The sequence below is a fragment of the Lepisma saccharinum genome, chromosome 1 (genome assembly GCF_977018435.1).
Source record: "Lepisma saccharinum chromosome 1, izLepSacc3.1, whole genome shotgun sequence".
NCBI lineage: Eukaryota > Metazoa > Arthropoda > Insecta > Zygentoma > Lepismatidae > Lepisma > Lepisma saccharinum.
Window position 1 is genome coordinate 135,937,194 of NC_139229.1, and position 17,214 is coordinate 135,954,407.

General features: G+C 39.1%; 1 protein-coding gene and 4 non-coding genes across 5 annotated transcripts; 2 read left to right on the forward strand and 3 right to left on the reverse strand.

The window, feature by feature from the left end:
* Positions 1-210: 210 nt before the first annotated feature.
* Positions 211-8,910, reverse strand: LOC146001499 (uncharacterized). Its single transcript, XM_083138886.1, has 4 exons — positions 8,706-8,910; positions 4,468-4,668; positions 2,468-3,287; positions 211-1,640 (listed from the first exon to the last, which is right to left on the reverse strand). Exons 1-4 carry the CDS (start codon positions 8,766-8,768, stop codon positions 1,294-1,296), a joined length of 1,431 nt encoding a protein of 476 aa, XP_082995012.1. The 5' UTR covers positions 8,769-8,910; the 3' UTR covers positions 211-1,293.
* A 2,210-nt stretch (positions 8,911-11,120) lies between these two features.
* Positions 11,121-11,208, forward strand: TRNAL-AAG (transfer RNA leucine (anticodon AAG)). The gene has a single exon. It is a non-coding gene; the product is annotated as a tRNA-Leu (tRNA).
* A 1,828-nt stretch (positions 11,209-13,036) lies between these two features.
* TRNAP-AGG (transfer RNA proline (anticodon AGG)) lies at positions 13,037-13,108 on the forward strand. The gene has a single exon. It is a non-coding gene; the product is annotated as a tRNA-Pro (tRNA).
* A 3,298-nt stretch (positions 13,109-16,406) lies between these two features.
* On the reverse strand, positions 16,407-16,477 carry TRNAS-GGA (transfer RNA serine (anticodon GGA)). Its single transcript has one exon. It is a non-coding gene; the product is annotated as a tRNA-Ser (tRNA).
* Positions 16,478-16,677: 200 nt separating this feature from the next.
* On the reverse strand, positions 16,678-16,748 carry TRNAS-GGA (transfer RNA serine (anticodon GGA)). Its single transcript has one exon. It is a non-coding gene; the product is annotated as a tRNA-Ser (tRNA).
* Positions 16,749-17,214: the final 466 nt, after the last annotated feature.

Here is a 17,214-nt window from a genome sequence, read left to right on the forward strand (position 1 = left end):
TGCGATGATTAGGATGAATGATTAATAATAACATTGATGAAAGGACACGAACAACCACATCCAGGCCAGGATGTGGCGAGAACATAAATCAAACAATCAACATTAAGCAGCTACTATGCTGTTTGCATTATGATATATATGAAGTGCAATTATTTTTTCAGACTTAAGAAAAATCTACAGTTCTAAAGGCTATGAAAGAAACAAAAAATATTTTAGTTCAAGTTTTAATTAAAAAATTTTGAAACATATATACACATAAAAAGTAGATAATAAATCACAAAAGACGAGAGCATGAAAAACTACACAATCTCCAGTCATCTCCCATGTCATCACTAGATTTGGAGCTATAGTACACATATATACACTTTCAAAATTATTTTCTTTGCACAAGTTCTAAGTTCCAAGTCATGGGTACTTTCTTTACATATAAGTACACGTGTTAAAATAAATAAAGTCTTTACACAAAATTACACATAATCACAGACTGACTCTCATTTATGATATAAAAAAAATTAAACCTGAAAAGTGACTTTGCAGGTTATACTCTGCACATTCATGCCAAGTACCACATATAGTGCCTCAACTTATTCGTAATGATAGCTCCTAACCTGCCCTGTACAGAATTTCTTCCAAAATGCATTAACATACCAAATGGAAGTAAGTGATAATGAACAATGTGTACAATATGGAGTGAATCATTGATACAATTTTTTAAGAAAAAAATGTGTTACTGACATTAGTGAAATGCATACATAATATGCAAATACTAAAAAAGTTCTGTATAAATTTGGCTACATTTCAGTAAAATTCATAACGTGAAAGATTTGTACTACACCATGAAGAGTTGTATCAAAAACATCCTATGTAACTATGTTCATTATTGAAAATGACTGCACTAACTGCAGTTGTTTTCTGAAACCAACTTAAAAACCATACATCAGAAAGGAACACAAAAATATATAATCTTCACAATCTCCACTTGCATTAATGACTTTGGAATGTTTGTGAAGAATAATGCAAAATTTTCCATGCAAAGCAGTTAAGGTCACAGAAGAGAGAGAATATTACAGTGCAACAACAAACTAATCAATCAACCCCACTTAAATACACATATAATGCATAATTGTATTCTTAGTTTCCACTCTACAGCAATGTTAAGAAAAACATTAACAAATTACTTTCCAATTGATAAAACAAATTTAGTTATGATAAAACAATAAATCATACCCTTTATCTTTCAATTTCTTTTCTTTTAACATTCTTTGATTTCATTACTTTTTGAGTTGCCAATTCTTACAGAGCATGCAAAAGGGGTTGACCAATTGATTGGGGTTGAATTACAGTTTGAATAGGAGCTGGGGGTAGAACATAGCTGACCCCTTGAAGCAGAGAGGTTGTTGCTGCAATGCCAGGATTACGCTGGGCAAGTTTCGGGACACTGTCCCAGGTTGAAGGCCTTTTGTCTTTGGCATGGCGTTTGACGTGCTTAGCGAGATGATCAGATCGCATGAAGCGGCGAGAACACACATGGCAGCCAAACTTCTTCTCCCCTGTGTGTGTCCGCTTATGACGTGAGAGTTCATCTGAGCGAGAGAAACGACGACCACACTGGTCCCATGTGCAAGCGAAAGGTTTCTCACCTGAAAATATACAAGAGAATGGATCGTGTAACAATTGTAATAAACAACAATAAAAAATAAACAAGTGAATTTTCTTAAAATGTTTACACAACTTGTTAACATTTAAAAAAACAATAGAAAAAAGAAGGGCAAACTTATTATGGATTAGATCTTTATTTTTCCAATGTTTCCAGTTTCCTTCATCAGGAGATGAAAGTTATTAAGGCTTAAAGTTATTAAACATCATGATGGCAATCTTAATTGATAATATGGACTTAAGTTGAGGTTTTTTGCTATTTCTTTGTTGCGATTAAACAAAAATGGCAGAAAAATGACAATAAATAATAAAAATCAAATCACATCTTTGATATTTCTCAACATGAAGATGAAACTGGAAACGGTTTCGAAATGTTGGAAGAATAAGAATTCAGCCACTTTCAAGTGCACCAGTTTCTGGATTTTTATATTTTTAACAATAATATGGAAAATAGTGGGAAAACTGATATTTTCCTCTGTCCCTATTAATCATTTCCTAGACAGTGGCACCCTAGGACTGATAAAAGATCAGAAGTTTATGATTAATGTTAACTGTTTTGCCTATTTAAGATTTAAATCTTACCAAAATACTCAGTAGAGTATGCTAGATCAGATTTTTTTTAACCTACAAGTTTCATAGCAAATACATGCATTGAATTTTATAGACAAATTCATCATACCTCATACTGAGATGGCATTGTGCAGAAAGTGAAGAGCCAATTTCTTGCAAAATTAACAAGATAGTGAGAATTATCAAACACAGTAAGATGATAATAAAGTAAAAATGTAAATTTATATGCAAAGCAACCTACCTGTATGAGTTCGCATGTGAGCCTTGAGGTGGGATGACTTGAAATAATTCTTTCCACATCCTTCATACGTGCACTCGTATACACGGCGTCTAGCATCCTGCTCCTTCTCCTGACTCACACCAGATGAAAAGATGATGGGTGAAAAGACGAAGGATTGTACATTTGCATCGTTACCAGTCTTATTGTTGCCAACAGGTGAAGTAAGAAAAATCACTGGTTGTTGGCCAGCACCTGTGCCATTGTACTGTGGAACTGGGATGAGTGTTGTGGTACCTCGCACAGGTGTGACTATCACAGCTTGGGTCGGGGAATTATCCCCTTTGCATGGGACCGACACCAAAGGGATCACTTGAGGAACCACCTTTGGTGCTATGGCCACAGGCTTGTTCGTATCTGGAAGAAGAGTAATACTATTTGCATTGGCGTTGGAGGAGAGATTCTCAACCTGAGATATTGAGGCAGGTACTGTAGTTGGTAATTGCTTGCGTTCCTGCATCTCTCCTTCTCGGTTGGTATCCTTGTTCGCAACGAAAATCTCTTCTTTTCTTGTATTCATCCTGTTATTTGGATATTTCAATCCTTCGCCTTCTCTATTATTTTGTGCTGGTTCTTCTTCATCTGGTTCGGTATCATCTGCAGACTGAGCTGAGCTGCTGCTCTGATTATCATCTGCTGGAGACTGCATGTTCATAGGAGCTGCTCCATTTGCATATGGCTCTGGCGAACATGTTCCATCCTTATTGGCCCTCATTATGACCGACACAGGTCTTGATGTGATCTCTGGGCTGGGGGTTCGTGGAGGAGTACTGGAAAGCAGCAACTGAAACAAAAAATGACACTCGATAAGAAGGTTGCTCTTGGCATATAGTAGTGTCAATAATTATGGTAATACACATGAAGTAACTAAACAGGAATAAAATATCGATGCAGAAAAATGCAGAATTTACATGTAATTTAGTTTCAATAAACAGCAGCACCAAGCAAGATATAGTTTAAATTTTCAGTATAAATGCCCATAAACCTCAGGACTTCCCAATTTCAATTTATCTGGTGAACATGGTAATTGTGTCTTGAAAGCGACTACCAAATGTGAATTGCCTGCAGCAGTTTATCAGTAGGAACAAATTAAATTGGAGAACTTTCTGTGGAACATTCTTTATGATTTCAACATTTTATCAAATGTTTTAGATCATGATCATGTTTAATACTTCCTGAGTATTAAGAAAAAAATAAAATAACTTGCAAAATACAACCATTAGCTGCAAAACCACTGGTACATGATGTTATTTTAACAGATTGCATCAGCATAAGGAACCTAAATATAGCAATTCAATAAAAGTAAGGCATTTAAAATAAAATGTTAGTACAATCTTTACTTGGCTCTGCTCTTCATTCATCCACTGATAATTGAAGGGCTCTGGTGTAAAACATAGTAAGTAACATTTTGGCCATTTCTGAGTTCATTAAGAAAAAAGGTTATTAGAAGCTATACTGTAGATAAAATGTGTTTGTATTTTTTTACCAATTTCAGAAGGCTTTACAGAGTTCAATGCAAATTGTAGGATGGCACATTTTACTTTGTAACTCAAAAATGACTAAAATATTACTTACAATGTTTTACACCCCAGCCCTTCAATTGTAACACTGCACTGAAAGAGATATGCAGCTGCTTTTGCTGTTGGTTACATAATTTCGCTCAATCATTAATTTTGTAAAAAGAAACAGGCCCACTCATTAGCCAGACCAATGAAGTGGTAGACTTTAGGTATCACTAAAGATCCCAGGTTCGAGTCCGAATCTGGGTTCCTTACAAGCAACCTTTCATCTGTTTCATCCAATCATCACAATTAACTGAAGTGTCACGTGACACCAGTGTTTAAAGCAGGGAGAGGTATGCCCTTCAGTAATGTTTTACTGGTGTCCTTAAACTACTCATATTGTTACTAAATCTGAGGATCATGTCTCCTGGAACAAGGAGCTAAAATATATTGTGTACTTACTTTTGCCAGCTCACAGTCCTGTTTGTATTTTTTCTTGACTGGCTCTGATTCTTCACTTTCCGAATCTGATGGTTGTGGTGTGGGTAAGTTGGCCATCTGGTACTCATACGCCATTACTGACTTCCTTTTATAAGATGTATTCCCATTTGAAATTGACAATAGTGTGTTCACAGCTTCTATGTCAAAGGAATTGTGGTGTGCCTGTACATAGAAAAGAATAACATTAGGAATGAAAAAATATACGAGAAGTGAATTAACCTACTTGTTTAAAAGTTGAGATAAACATGCAGACTTAACAAACAGAAATGTATATGCAATTGACTTGGGATTCCTGATTCAAGTTCCGATCTGTACATGAGAATTACAAAGTACTTTGTGGTGTGCCCCTTCACAAACTTCACCAAATCGTCACTCACCCTCACAGAGCAAATGTTACATTATATGAGTTTTAAGGGGTTAGAACTGTGTAAAAATACCAAAATTCTCGATAAATTTAATCTGGAATTACAAAAATAATAAGAGTGGAAAACTCGCCATAGACAAATGGAAACCATCTGGTCTTTCACTTGAAAAACTTCTAAATTTGGTCACCAAGAAAACTAAACTCAAATAGGATAACAACCTTCAAAGCACCTCATGTTGGTGTTGCAAATGCCAGGTTTTAGTGCAGGAAAGTGTTAACATAGTATATCCCATGTAAAGTTTGGGTTCCCCCTTTTTAGTTGTGAGCGAATGATACTCTTTCTTAATGTTGTTTTCCCTTTATTGTAATTATGATAATACACATGAAGCAACTAAACAGGGATAAAATACTGATGCAGAAAAACAAGATGGAAGAGAGTGTCTAAAATTTGCCCGATGGCAGTTACAATGTCGTTGCCTTATAATCAAGGGGTACCAGGTTCGATACACAGTGGAGATACATAGCGGTTCGGGTCTCACTTTAAACCGCAGGTCCAGTATTGATTAGTCCACCTGTGTATAAAGTGAACTTAAAACAAAATGTATCTTACGGACTCTCGAAACGTTGACTAGAGATGGAATATCCACCAAGAGTGTCGCTCGCACGTTGTGGCAGGCCCGTAGCTACAACTGACCCACAGGGGGGTGGGGGGGCTCACAGGTTATCAGGGGGCTTTGTAAACGACGTCCATTTTTCAAAAGTTTAATAGTATTAAAAGTTAAGGTAAGTTTGTGTGTCGGGGTCATTAATTTAATTTAAATTATAAAATTTAGAAATATCATACAAATACTACAGTTTTTTATCTATATCTTCTAAAACATCTCTTGAAGTGATAATAACTGCCACTGACACCATCCCAGATATTTATATCATACATGTTAAAATGTACAATATTCACTTATATCGTTCCATTCCACCCCCAGCCAAAGCGATAAAACTTGGGATCTGTTGACATTTGACATAGATGCAGAAGGAATGTGAATAATGACATCAAAGTCACAGATTTCTGTCAAACGAGAGGCTGGAACAGGGGCAGGGAAGGTACAGATAAAGAAGGCTCCCTATGAAAGAACTTTCTAAAGTGTAGAGAATCTTCTAAACACATGTCGCTGCTTAGACTTCTGCTCATAAACAAGATGAAGGAACGAAGTTGCGAACAAAATAATATATTCTGTCTAAATTTTTACTCTTCACCTCAAACAAATTAGAATACAAAATAGTTTTACCTAATGTCAAGGGGGGCTGGCGGCAGTGCCTAGGGGGCTGCCCCCTGTCCCCTACCTGGCTACGGGCCTGCGTTGTGGTTCGGTCCGCACTTTAAACTGCAGGCAATGTTCAGTCCAGATTAGCCTATCTGAGCATAAGGTGGACTTTTAAAATTCACACTTTTTTTTTTCAGGAGTACCGCCAAATAAGGAAATGAGCGACATGTTCCTTCGTATATTACGAAGACAGGCAGCATTTCGGGGGAAGTCTCACCCGCACATATTTACTTAGTTTCTCTTTTTACGACCTATTTGTAATGAGGGAGCTTTAGCCGATGGATTGAAATCTTATTTTCTTCCGTTTAATCAGTTCATATTGAAAAATTGAATAAACAGTTTACGCTGCGCACGATCTCCTCGGTAGATGGAAATATTGTGATCGATACTCTTTCTCGTCGTCGCGATTGGCAAAAAGCTACTTGAAAGACGAAGCAACATTAAAAAAATAAAGACATACACTTCAAATGCCTGGAAACCTATCACGATTATTGCACACTTAACGAAAATCCCTACGCGAACTCCCGACCTCGACCTGTATTTTTAACTGTGTACTCAGTAATGTACAGAAAATACATTATTGGAAGCATACAGTAATGCAGGAACTGAACCAGTCACTGCGTAACTGCGCGTTAACTTGGGCCCCGACGTGTGAAAAGTTGCTTCAAAAAAGTTAACTTGCCTTTAACTTCAACCATCCACGCCGGTTTTGAAGCAGGAACTTTCGGTGGCGAGACCTTTAAAGAATACCGCTTTTGGTTTACGTATGACCGAATATTAAATTCCCGTGTCGTGAAGATACAGAAAGCATCAGCTGTTGACTCAAAATTTCGGCACCAAAGGTTACAGGTTCGAGTCCCGGCCAAGATTGTTCCCTCAATTTCCTCGAAAATCATATTTATCGTCGCGATCAATTTGGAGGCAATCATGGCGATTATCTTAGAATTGATAGAAGCGTTTTCCAAACAAGGAGGAAATAGCTTTTGATCAATACCTTTACTGTACTTTATATTTTTAGTTATTCAGAAGTTACGCTCGCTACATTTCTCTCACTTGCGCACAAAAGGCATCATTTTAATCGCACGCACTACGCCTTACACAATTTTTCCTCGACCTCATTTTTTCCCCTTGGAGCTTGTTTTGCTTCCCACGCGCGCAGCATCGCGCTGTTCACGTGAACAGTCGATGACCGCCTCATGCCAACATCGTGAGCCTCTTTCCACAAAAGTCTAGCTGATGCAACGCTGGGGCACTCCCCTGCTTTCAGCCTATCAGCTGCGAGGAAAAGTCGGTTCCGCTAGCCCAGAGGTCGCGGCGCGCTTCACCTTCACAGCGACAAAAAATAAACACCAAATGCGAGCGGAATAAATAAAAACGATCGCATCATACTTCGAACCTTGGTTATTCGTAGATATATGTACAATTCCGTTGCTAAGCAGATGGTTCGAATTTGTTACTCGTTACATTGACAGAACGGATGGTGAAAGGTTTTAAAATTGGAACTGGAAACGTTTCTGAAACTAAGCAAGTTTCCTTGCGTAGTTATGAGACCAATAAAGTTATATTCCTGTGGGGACGTCATCCTTACACCTATTCAAAGTGAAAGGTACTTTAATGTTCTTATCTTCTCTCTTTTTGGCTAACTGCGACGATGGTAGATAGTGACGAGGCCGATACAGTAACAAAGCAACACTAATGTACACTCTTGTTCAAATAAAAGTTGCACATACGCGAACAGGAGTGTATACACTTCGACCCATCCCGGGATCGAAACCCGGTGGAAGCACATAGTGGTTCGGATCCCACTTTTCAAACTGTAGGTCCAGCTACGATTAGCCTGTCTATGCGAAAAACTCCACCCCGGAAAACAGGGGTATTCCAAAATGTAATTCATTTAGATTAAAACATGAAAATCTAAAGAAGCAAAGGATTGAAAGAAAAAAACACGAGAGCATGTTGAGACACATCCCGGTGTAGGATATAAACTCGGGGGAACTAACACACAAACACTCCACGCGAGGACGGGGTCACTCCCTTTAGCAGAAAAAAAACATGAAATTTCATACACTTCTAGATCCTGTGTCAGCCACCAATAACTTTGTTTTAGTTGTCGGTGTGCATTTTGTACAGTAGGCAATACTAAATCCGTACACCAAGATAATCATTATTGATACATACGTAATGTTGGGAAAACACTTTCCTTGCACAAAAACCTTGATTTCACTTTTCGATTTGGAATCACTAGCCACCCCAACATACAAAATATGTATATCGATCAAAAGCTGATCCTTGCATATGATCTTGTAGAACAATACTGAAGCACTGCGATGTCCTATCCTATAGCGTCACTCTTGTCAACAATGATTTCTTATAGCAACAATAGCACTTCTTCCAAGATTTTAAGTGTTGAGTAACAACTGCACCACAGTACTGAAGATCTTGTACTTGCGTACACAATGAAATCATATTTTCCGAAAACGTACAAAACATGATAAACTTTTCACTCTACTTACATTGTTTGCAAGCGGGGGTGTTGACGGTGGAGACAAAACCATGGTGCTTCCTAGGCCCTCCATTGCAGTAACTGTACCACGTTAATGTTTCACTTTACAGGTTTATACTGACTGTACTCTTTCAGCTTCACGAGTGTTATTGTGGACACCCAAGGAGTACAGAGATATTGTGGATCTCGCATTGAAAAGGGTGGCGAGCACAAACTCCAATGGTAGCTGGAGGCTCGCCGGTGTGGACCAATCATGCTGGGTCAGGCACTCGCTGTACACGTGATTCTAAGCGTGGTGTTCACGTGCACACTGGCTGATGCAGCTGTGAACCAAGCGGCCTCGGGGAGGACAAAGGCGTGATGCGCTGACGTCACAGCGTAAACTCGCTACACGTCATGCGGCTGGGAGGAAAACGTCGATATTGCTACGTAAAGTGGGTGTGTGTTCCCTGTGGCCTCGCAAACAGCTGAGGCACGTCCAGTTCTTATGCTACGCATTGCGTACAGCCGCATCCCTCAACCCCTCGCACTTTCCCCCCGAAAACGCGTTGTGAGCAAAGTGCGTAAGGTTAAATTTACTAAAAGTTTCTGTTATCCTTTCATTTCACAATGCAGTTGTGAAAGTACGAGAGAAAGGCATTCCCTAGCACGGAAACCTCAGAAACAGAAGGTAGGTAGTACGCCAGGATTTATGAGGAGGAATTGGGGGGACTCCAGTCCAATCCTCCGCTTGAGGAAAATAATTAAAAAGGTCCACACAATGAAAATATGAGATATTTGAAATTAGCTATTTTTTTTTGAAAGTGTAAGCCACCATCTTACGTTGATTGATTTGATTTATTTTGCTTGGCTTTTCTGCTACTTCGACTGATCGCGAAGTTAAAGATTAATGTTGCTATTTGAAAGTGACGCAAGGATAATCATAGACATTAACAGTGCACAACACAAATTCCACAGAGGGTACTGGCTGTGCGTCCAGAGGCCAGAGCCTCGTTAGTCTGCAAGAATGCAGTCCAGGAAGAGAGGTAAACCACCTTGGCTTAAAAGTTATTTCTGAATATGGGCCTCACGATGTTGTTCGCCCCGGCCTGGTGGTAAAATAAGTTTATTTTAAGTTTGTTACATTTGTTGAGAATTTTAGGTCTTAATTTACGAGACATGTACACATTCACCAAGATCCAATCCACATTATCTTCTCTTTCTTCCTCTGATTCTACATATATATCATTCTTTCTATTGCACTATATCTCTCTTCTTCTGCATTTATGTCTTTCTTGCTTTGGTTCTTTCTCCTTTTTCATTATTTCTCTCACTTTCGCCTTTTCCTTTCTTCTCTTCCTTCCTCTGCTTCTCTTCTTTCATTCCTTTTCCTCTGCTTCTCTTCTTTCTTTCCTTTTCCTCTGTTTCTCTACCTATCACCTTTGTCTGTCGTGCTCTCTCACGACCACTTTTTATTCATCTGTGTGTGTGTGATTTTATCTACAATAAATGATTCTGAACATTTGGGCCGACAGGGTACAGTCATGCACACTTCTGGGTTGTAACGATTCCATTGAAAGTTAGTGGAATTGTTATAACCCAGAAGTGTCCGTGACTGTACAATTGCGTTTGTTCCATCGCTCATTTCATGATGCCATTATTCATTCTCATCGTCGCTATTCACCGAAGAAAAAAACGACGTCAAATAATCAAAATAGAAATATAGACATGTAATATGATACTGAAGTGAGTGGAAACGAGAAGATAGAGAGAGCAAATTATTGGTATAAAACTGGAGCTTAATATAACCTGCACCAATATCGAGTTTCATGTAATCAAATTTCCATGAAACTTTGGTATTTTTGAGAGATTTCCCCTTTCGTTTTTTACTTAAAATTGTCCGATTTTCAGTGCAAAAAGGGGAATTCCCTGCACAGCAGCCAGGTTTCTGCATAAGGTGCGCGAACCGGCATTCTCACGGGGAAAGCAAACTGCAGGCGGCATCTGTGGAAGGTTCAAAAGATTGCTTATTTAATGGCATGCGGAATATGGAGAAATACCAATGTGGTATTTGAAAACTTTCCACTAGAGGAGAAGGACGGGGAGAGGGTTCCAGTAACTTCATTCAGAGCATTGATAATACATTCAGGATAAGAAAAAAGCATGAAACAGAAAAAAATATATATTAAGAAAGTAGTTTTCCCTGATGACCTCTATACATCGTGAAAGTTTGTGCGGCGAGATTGCCTGTGATTATCAACCCGTAGATAACTACAGGAGCTTTCATGGACAGTTTGCTGGATTTATGTCCAGCCTTAGTTCACAGTAAATGAAAGAAATTTCATATGGGAACATCCTGAACTCGATGTTGGATATTATTATCATGTTATGTTTCGGAGGAAGTGTGATGGAAGTGCACTACATAGCATACAGTTCAACTATACGTAGCACGTTTAGCGTGGCCGAGCGGTCTAAGGCGCTGGTTTAAGGCACCAGTCTCCTCGGAGGCGTGGGTTCGAATCCCACCGCTGCCATGAATTTTTATGTTAAAGTAACATAAAGTGACCAAATTTCAAAACCAGAAAGTTATGTAATTCGTGCACATACACTGAATACTAATGCTTTAACAACAAGTTTTCTTGTTGTTTCAGTTTTAATGAATTAATGTTGATATCAAGAAATCATTTTCATCGGTCTTTTCAGTTAACAGGAACAGAATTGCATCTGAAGTTACAATATGGTAAAATTTCTGCCAGTTCCACAAATCACATCTTGAATCGTATAGTATTTCCTGTGACTGAAGAGGCTTGAGGTAAAAACACACATTTTTTGGCACAACATATAATTACACTTATTTTTGTCCTGTAATAACGATATTTACAAGTACAATACTGAGTAGTTGAAATTATATATAACTCTTTAAACCAAGTCAAACTGAACTTTCTTGGAAAATTCTTATTAACAGTTAAAACTGCAACAAAAAGCTTTATTTCGTGCTTGGCATGGATTACCTTTTTGTGGGTGTCCCATCAATATCTCATCCTGGCCGTTGCGATTAGACAAAAGGTGCAGAAAAACGACGCTAAATAACAAAGAAACAAACCCAATCTCTCCGCGTGTTCTTCCTTCCGTTGCTCAAGTACCAGTGTTATAATTACAATCCCACATTCATGCAAAATTCCCCCCCCCCCAAAAACAGTTAAAAAAATTAATATCTGACTACAAAACTTTATCAATCATTATTATTGTTATTATGAGAAGTAACAGAATTATTAGGTCTACTATAATTTCCATTGTCTCACAGAAATTATTCTTTCACAGAAGTATCAGGGATTGAGGATTATTGATAACAAAATGTACACTTTATTTATTTATTTATTTGTTCAGCACAGGAAACATTTTCCAATTATGTTGAACATAATACACTGTGAATAAATAACAATATAGAAGAGAGAAAAAGAAAAGAATACATGAAAGTATGAAGTCTATGTAAACAATATTTACATCAATTTATGAACTTATTGTTGTGATTATCTATTTTTTCAGCACACTACGTGTGTCTGTGAACGTATCAAACTCTACAGTTTTTAATAGTTCATTCACCGTGTCATGCAGGTGAAAACCTATGCGTATTGACCCTTGACCTCTCCGTGTAGAATAATTTTCGGTTTCTTGCACTGTGTCGGCCTACATTAAAGTTTATACTTTCTAACAGTGCAGAACACTCACAGCCGTGATTAATCAGTTTCTGTAAAAAAAATGACGTCACTGACGACTCTTCTGTTGAACAAAGTTTCCAAACCGAAATGCTTGCATAAAGATGTATAGTTCTTTTTGTGATATTCATTGTTCACCTTGAAGCACAGCCATTTCACAAACTCGCGTAAAATATTCGAAATTTTGCAATTTTCGCAAATATCAAGTCCATACACGCGGACTTATTTTAATAACTCAAATAGTTAATGATGGCGGGAGGATATTAATGGTTTCCAAACCAAATTAAAATTTTATTCATGGTTCGTTTTGGGTGGGGAAATAAATTACGGAACGAAAGAAAGGAATAAGTATTCACACTTCAGTTACCTGTAATTTTGGTATTTCTAAAAAAAAAATATATACATATATATATATTTGTCCTTTCTCAACCTGAATTGGTCTGCATCGGGGGATATTCCCCTTCACGTGGCAACACTGGCACGCACACTGATCCTCCAACAACAAATCTGTGACAAACCTACGGATGCGAATCGTGGCGCATGCGCGGTGATAGCAGTCGATACCGCTTTCCAGTTGAGAAAGGCACGCGACACGACACGTTGCCATTATAAGACTTATTACTTTAAATGCAAGATCCGTTGTATTGGCTCGTTGGTCTAGGGGTATGATTCTCGCTTAGGGTGCGAGAGGTCCCGGGTTCAAATCCCGGACGAGCCCTCTGTTCCTTTTTTTTCATTATCACCCACTTGATTGTTCTGTATATGAATTGCTTATTTTGTATTTTACTTATTTGCCACTTTTGGCTGATCGCGACGATGATGAGTGGCTGAAAGGGACAGTCACAAAAAATATCCATGCCAAAGTCGGGACTCAAACTTCGGACTTGCGTGGGGAAATCGAAAGTTGACCGCTTGACGTACTCGGCCACCAAGCGAGCGAATTACTTCTTAAATACAAGAGTTTGGTATTTGAAAAATGAAGTTCCAGTTACATCTTGGGAAGCAACAGGATATATTATACGGTATAAATTATCGTATGTAGCATTGTCTTTTGTAAGAAATTGAAGTGCGTTCAGAAAATTTTGGAGGGTGTGTGGATAAGACACTGTAAAATGACATTATTAAACCCATATACAACATTCTCTGTTAACTTTCGAACTTTGTGTACTTCTTCTACAGCTTATTCCCTTCTAAATTTTTTTTGGGAAATCGCTACTGTGTACACAACTATACACTAACCACTCCACTCCTCCGTGGAGGCTGGTACGTACAACCTCATTTTAAATTCTTTCTCACTCTTGGTTCTTTTTGGGTTAAAACTGTGGTTGAGGGGAATGTGTTAGAGCTTTAGAAGAGAAATAGGTGAGACAGAATCAGAATCTATATTAGCGATACGGTTGTGCATAGGAATTTGAGCGTACACGTCTGTATGACTTTAGTATCCCCCTTAAGCAAATATATGGTCACCATTACTTATCGTTCTGGTTACTCCAAACAAAATTATCTTTCTGTGTAGCATTGCTTTACATTATAAGTATCTACTAGTTACATATTGAAATCAGTTAACACTTAAATTTCTGTCACTGAGTTTTCATAAACAAATGATAGAAAATTATCACATTGAATACTTACTTTGGACCGACGAAATGTGTAATTTACTGAAAAAGTAATAACTAAATAACACCATTAGGCCTTGTTTGTATGACAGAAAAAATACTACATATGCTGAGCAAGCCAGTCTGTATTTCAATGTCAACATTCTATCAAGGTCTTCCTTCCTCAGACTTGAAACTAAAGTCTGACGAATACCCTGATAGAGGGTTGAAACGAAACATTGTTAAGTGTTTTTTTATTACATTATGTGTATGCAGTTTCATATATTAGTGCTCAACAAATGATGTGAATTCACAATGCCAGAACTCATAAATTTCCCCTTTTTTTTCTTTGCAGGCATCTGTTCCAGCGAAGGTAGGACAAAAAACTTTTTATCGTGTTATTTTTCTTTGTTTAAAGCGTATGTATGTTCAGGAAGGCACGCCATTTTTCAAACTTGATACTTATGAATATAACAAGGAGTTCGTACAGCATTTCACTATATCTTGTCAATAATAAATCCAACTCTTTTTAGCGAACAGCCACGCACCCGGCGGAGACTCACGGTGGTTCGGATCCAACTTTAAACTGTAGGTCCAGTCACGGTTAGCCTTTCTGTGCACAAAGTGAACATAAACTCAAACAAACGAACAAATAATAGGTTTTAGCGCTATTCAAGGAAATGCCCCGGTTTGGCGCCAAGGTCAACCGCCCCTGCCCTACACAGGGATAGCGCACGCTACACCTGAGCAAATGAAGTGTTCGCTACTGCCCTGAGATAGACATTGATTAGAGGCTAAGTAGCCGCTGAATACTGACACATTTTGCAGGAAAAAAAATCATCCATCCCGAGAATGGAACTTTATCGACTGGACCACAGATAAGGGTATATATATATATACATACACACACACACACCCTTGTTTGTGCATATACTGTATATATTGTTTTATTTCTGGGAGGAAAAGTGCCTGTTCTCTTCAAGTTAGTTGGGTGTTGAATTCATCATATTAAGAACTATATTGCAGGAGGCCTTAGAAAGAGCGTTTCGCGGGCTAACAGCAGACGTCGGTCGTACACTATTGCCGATACTCTCGTGTCTTCTGCTCCTCAGCCGAACAAACAGGCCGAGGTAGCAAGAGGCAGAGGTCACTCACCCTTCTGGAAGGGTGCAGCGAGCTAGCTGTGGCAACCGGGCTCGCTCATTCGCGGACCTGATTGGTTCTCGCAGACACACCCCCATATTGTCGTCTGCTGCAAGCCCGCGAAGCTATCTTTTCTAAGGCCTTATGGAGTATACTCAATATAGTGTGATAAGTTTATAAATGATCGTGCATGCATAGTCACATACACACACATATTTCTTTCGTTATCATAAATGTTAATAGTTGAATTCTTTGTTATAAAATGGTACCGTTGCGTACCACAAGAAACAAAGCACTGTCGGGCATATTTGTATTCTCCGTGTTTATTGTTGGCTGGTACCCACGCATAGCCTTTTAGAGAAGTTCACGTTTTTACCCTTCGGACGGTAAGTGAAAACCGTCTGTTACTGCCTGGTTTTAAAAGGGATGCTTGGATAAAGAAAGACATCTTTTTAACTGTCCTGTTGGATGAAATGGAGTCGCAATGGAGTGTAATAGAGGATCGATTTTTGGGAGCGACCAGTGCGTAGGAAATTTGAGATATTGCTGAACTTGAAGGGGATTTCTCGAATAAATTAGTCAACTCTTGTGTGTGTGTGTAAATAGATTTCCCTCCCTCACCAGTTTTTAATAAGTTTGCACCATAGGCGTGCGCAGATCCTTTGATTGGGAGGGGGGGCGCAAGTCTTGATGAAAGTTCAGTCGGGAAAGAAAAAACTAATTTTATCTCATTGTTTAAGTTTTATTGCATCGATGGGTGTGTGTAGATATACATGCATACTAATCAATTATTCCTCCCATAACAAATATGCGCGCTTCTTTCCCTCCAAACATTTGTTCATGCATTTAAGATAAATCCATTTAGCAGCAGTACTTCTCTCCCTGGTAATTTGCAATGCATTAGAGGAAAAAAAAAATGCGAGCGAAGCGAGCCAGAAAATTTTCATATCCAAATTTTTGCAAAATGAAAACAATATTGATTTACGTAGATTTTCAGCGAAAAATGCAGGCTCGACCAGGACTCGAACCCGGGTCTCTGGCAATCCGTGCCATTGCTCTGCCACTGAGCTACCGAGCCGGCCTGGCTTCTCCTACATTTTCGCTGGCGCTGTTTTACCTGTGTGAAATCGTCTCTGCAAGTGCTACTGCAACGGGATCTGTTGCCTTTGAAACACTATAGACGTCGACGTTGCCTGGTTTCTCCCAGCGTAGAGATGTCAATCCATTAAATTAGGCACACACAGGAGATGTACTACGTAGATTTTCAGCGAAAAATGCAGGCTCGACCAGGACTCGAACCCGGGTCTCTGGCAATCCGTGCCATTGCTCTACCACTGAGCTACCGAGCCGGCCTGGCTTCCCCTACATTTTCGCTGGCGCTGTTTTACCTGTGTGAAATCGTCTCTGCAAGTGCTACTGCAACGGGATCTTTTGCCTTTGAAACACTATAGACGTCGACGTTGCCTGGTTTCTCCCAGCGTAGAGATGTCAATCCATTAAATTAGGCACACACAGGAGATGTACTACGTAGATTTTCAGCGAAAAATGCAGGCTCGACCAGGACTCGAACCCGGGTCTCTGGCAATCCGTGCCATTGCTCTACCACTGAGCTACCGAGCCGGCCTGGCTTCCCCTACATTTTCGCTGGCGCTGTTTTACCTGTGTGAAGAATTTTCATGGAGTGCCATGGCATTCTCTTTTACATTTTCTTCATTTAGATCTTTCGGCGTCCAGGGCCAACTCCCGCCGATCCTTATTAGCTACGGCTCTGAACTTGACAAGACTGCAAGAAAAGCAGACATTGCGAGCGAAGCGAGGAAGAAAATTTTATGAAACGTACATTTTTTGTATAAAATTTGAAATCGAGAGGACAATTGCAGCTCTGTGACCCCCCCCCCCCATTGCAGGTGTTCTTGGCCGTCTGGAAGAAATAATGGAAGAAAGACGTAAAAACTAATTCCATCTTGAGTCCATTTGTCCTGCTACTCTTAGATTTTACTAGTCTTGCTTTCCTTTACTTCCATGTTTGCCCCCCTAAAATTGATTTCCGTCCAAGGATGCGGGCCAAAGCCCCCTACCACCCCGT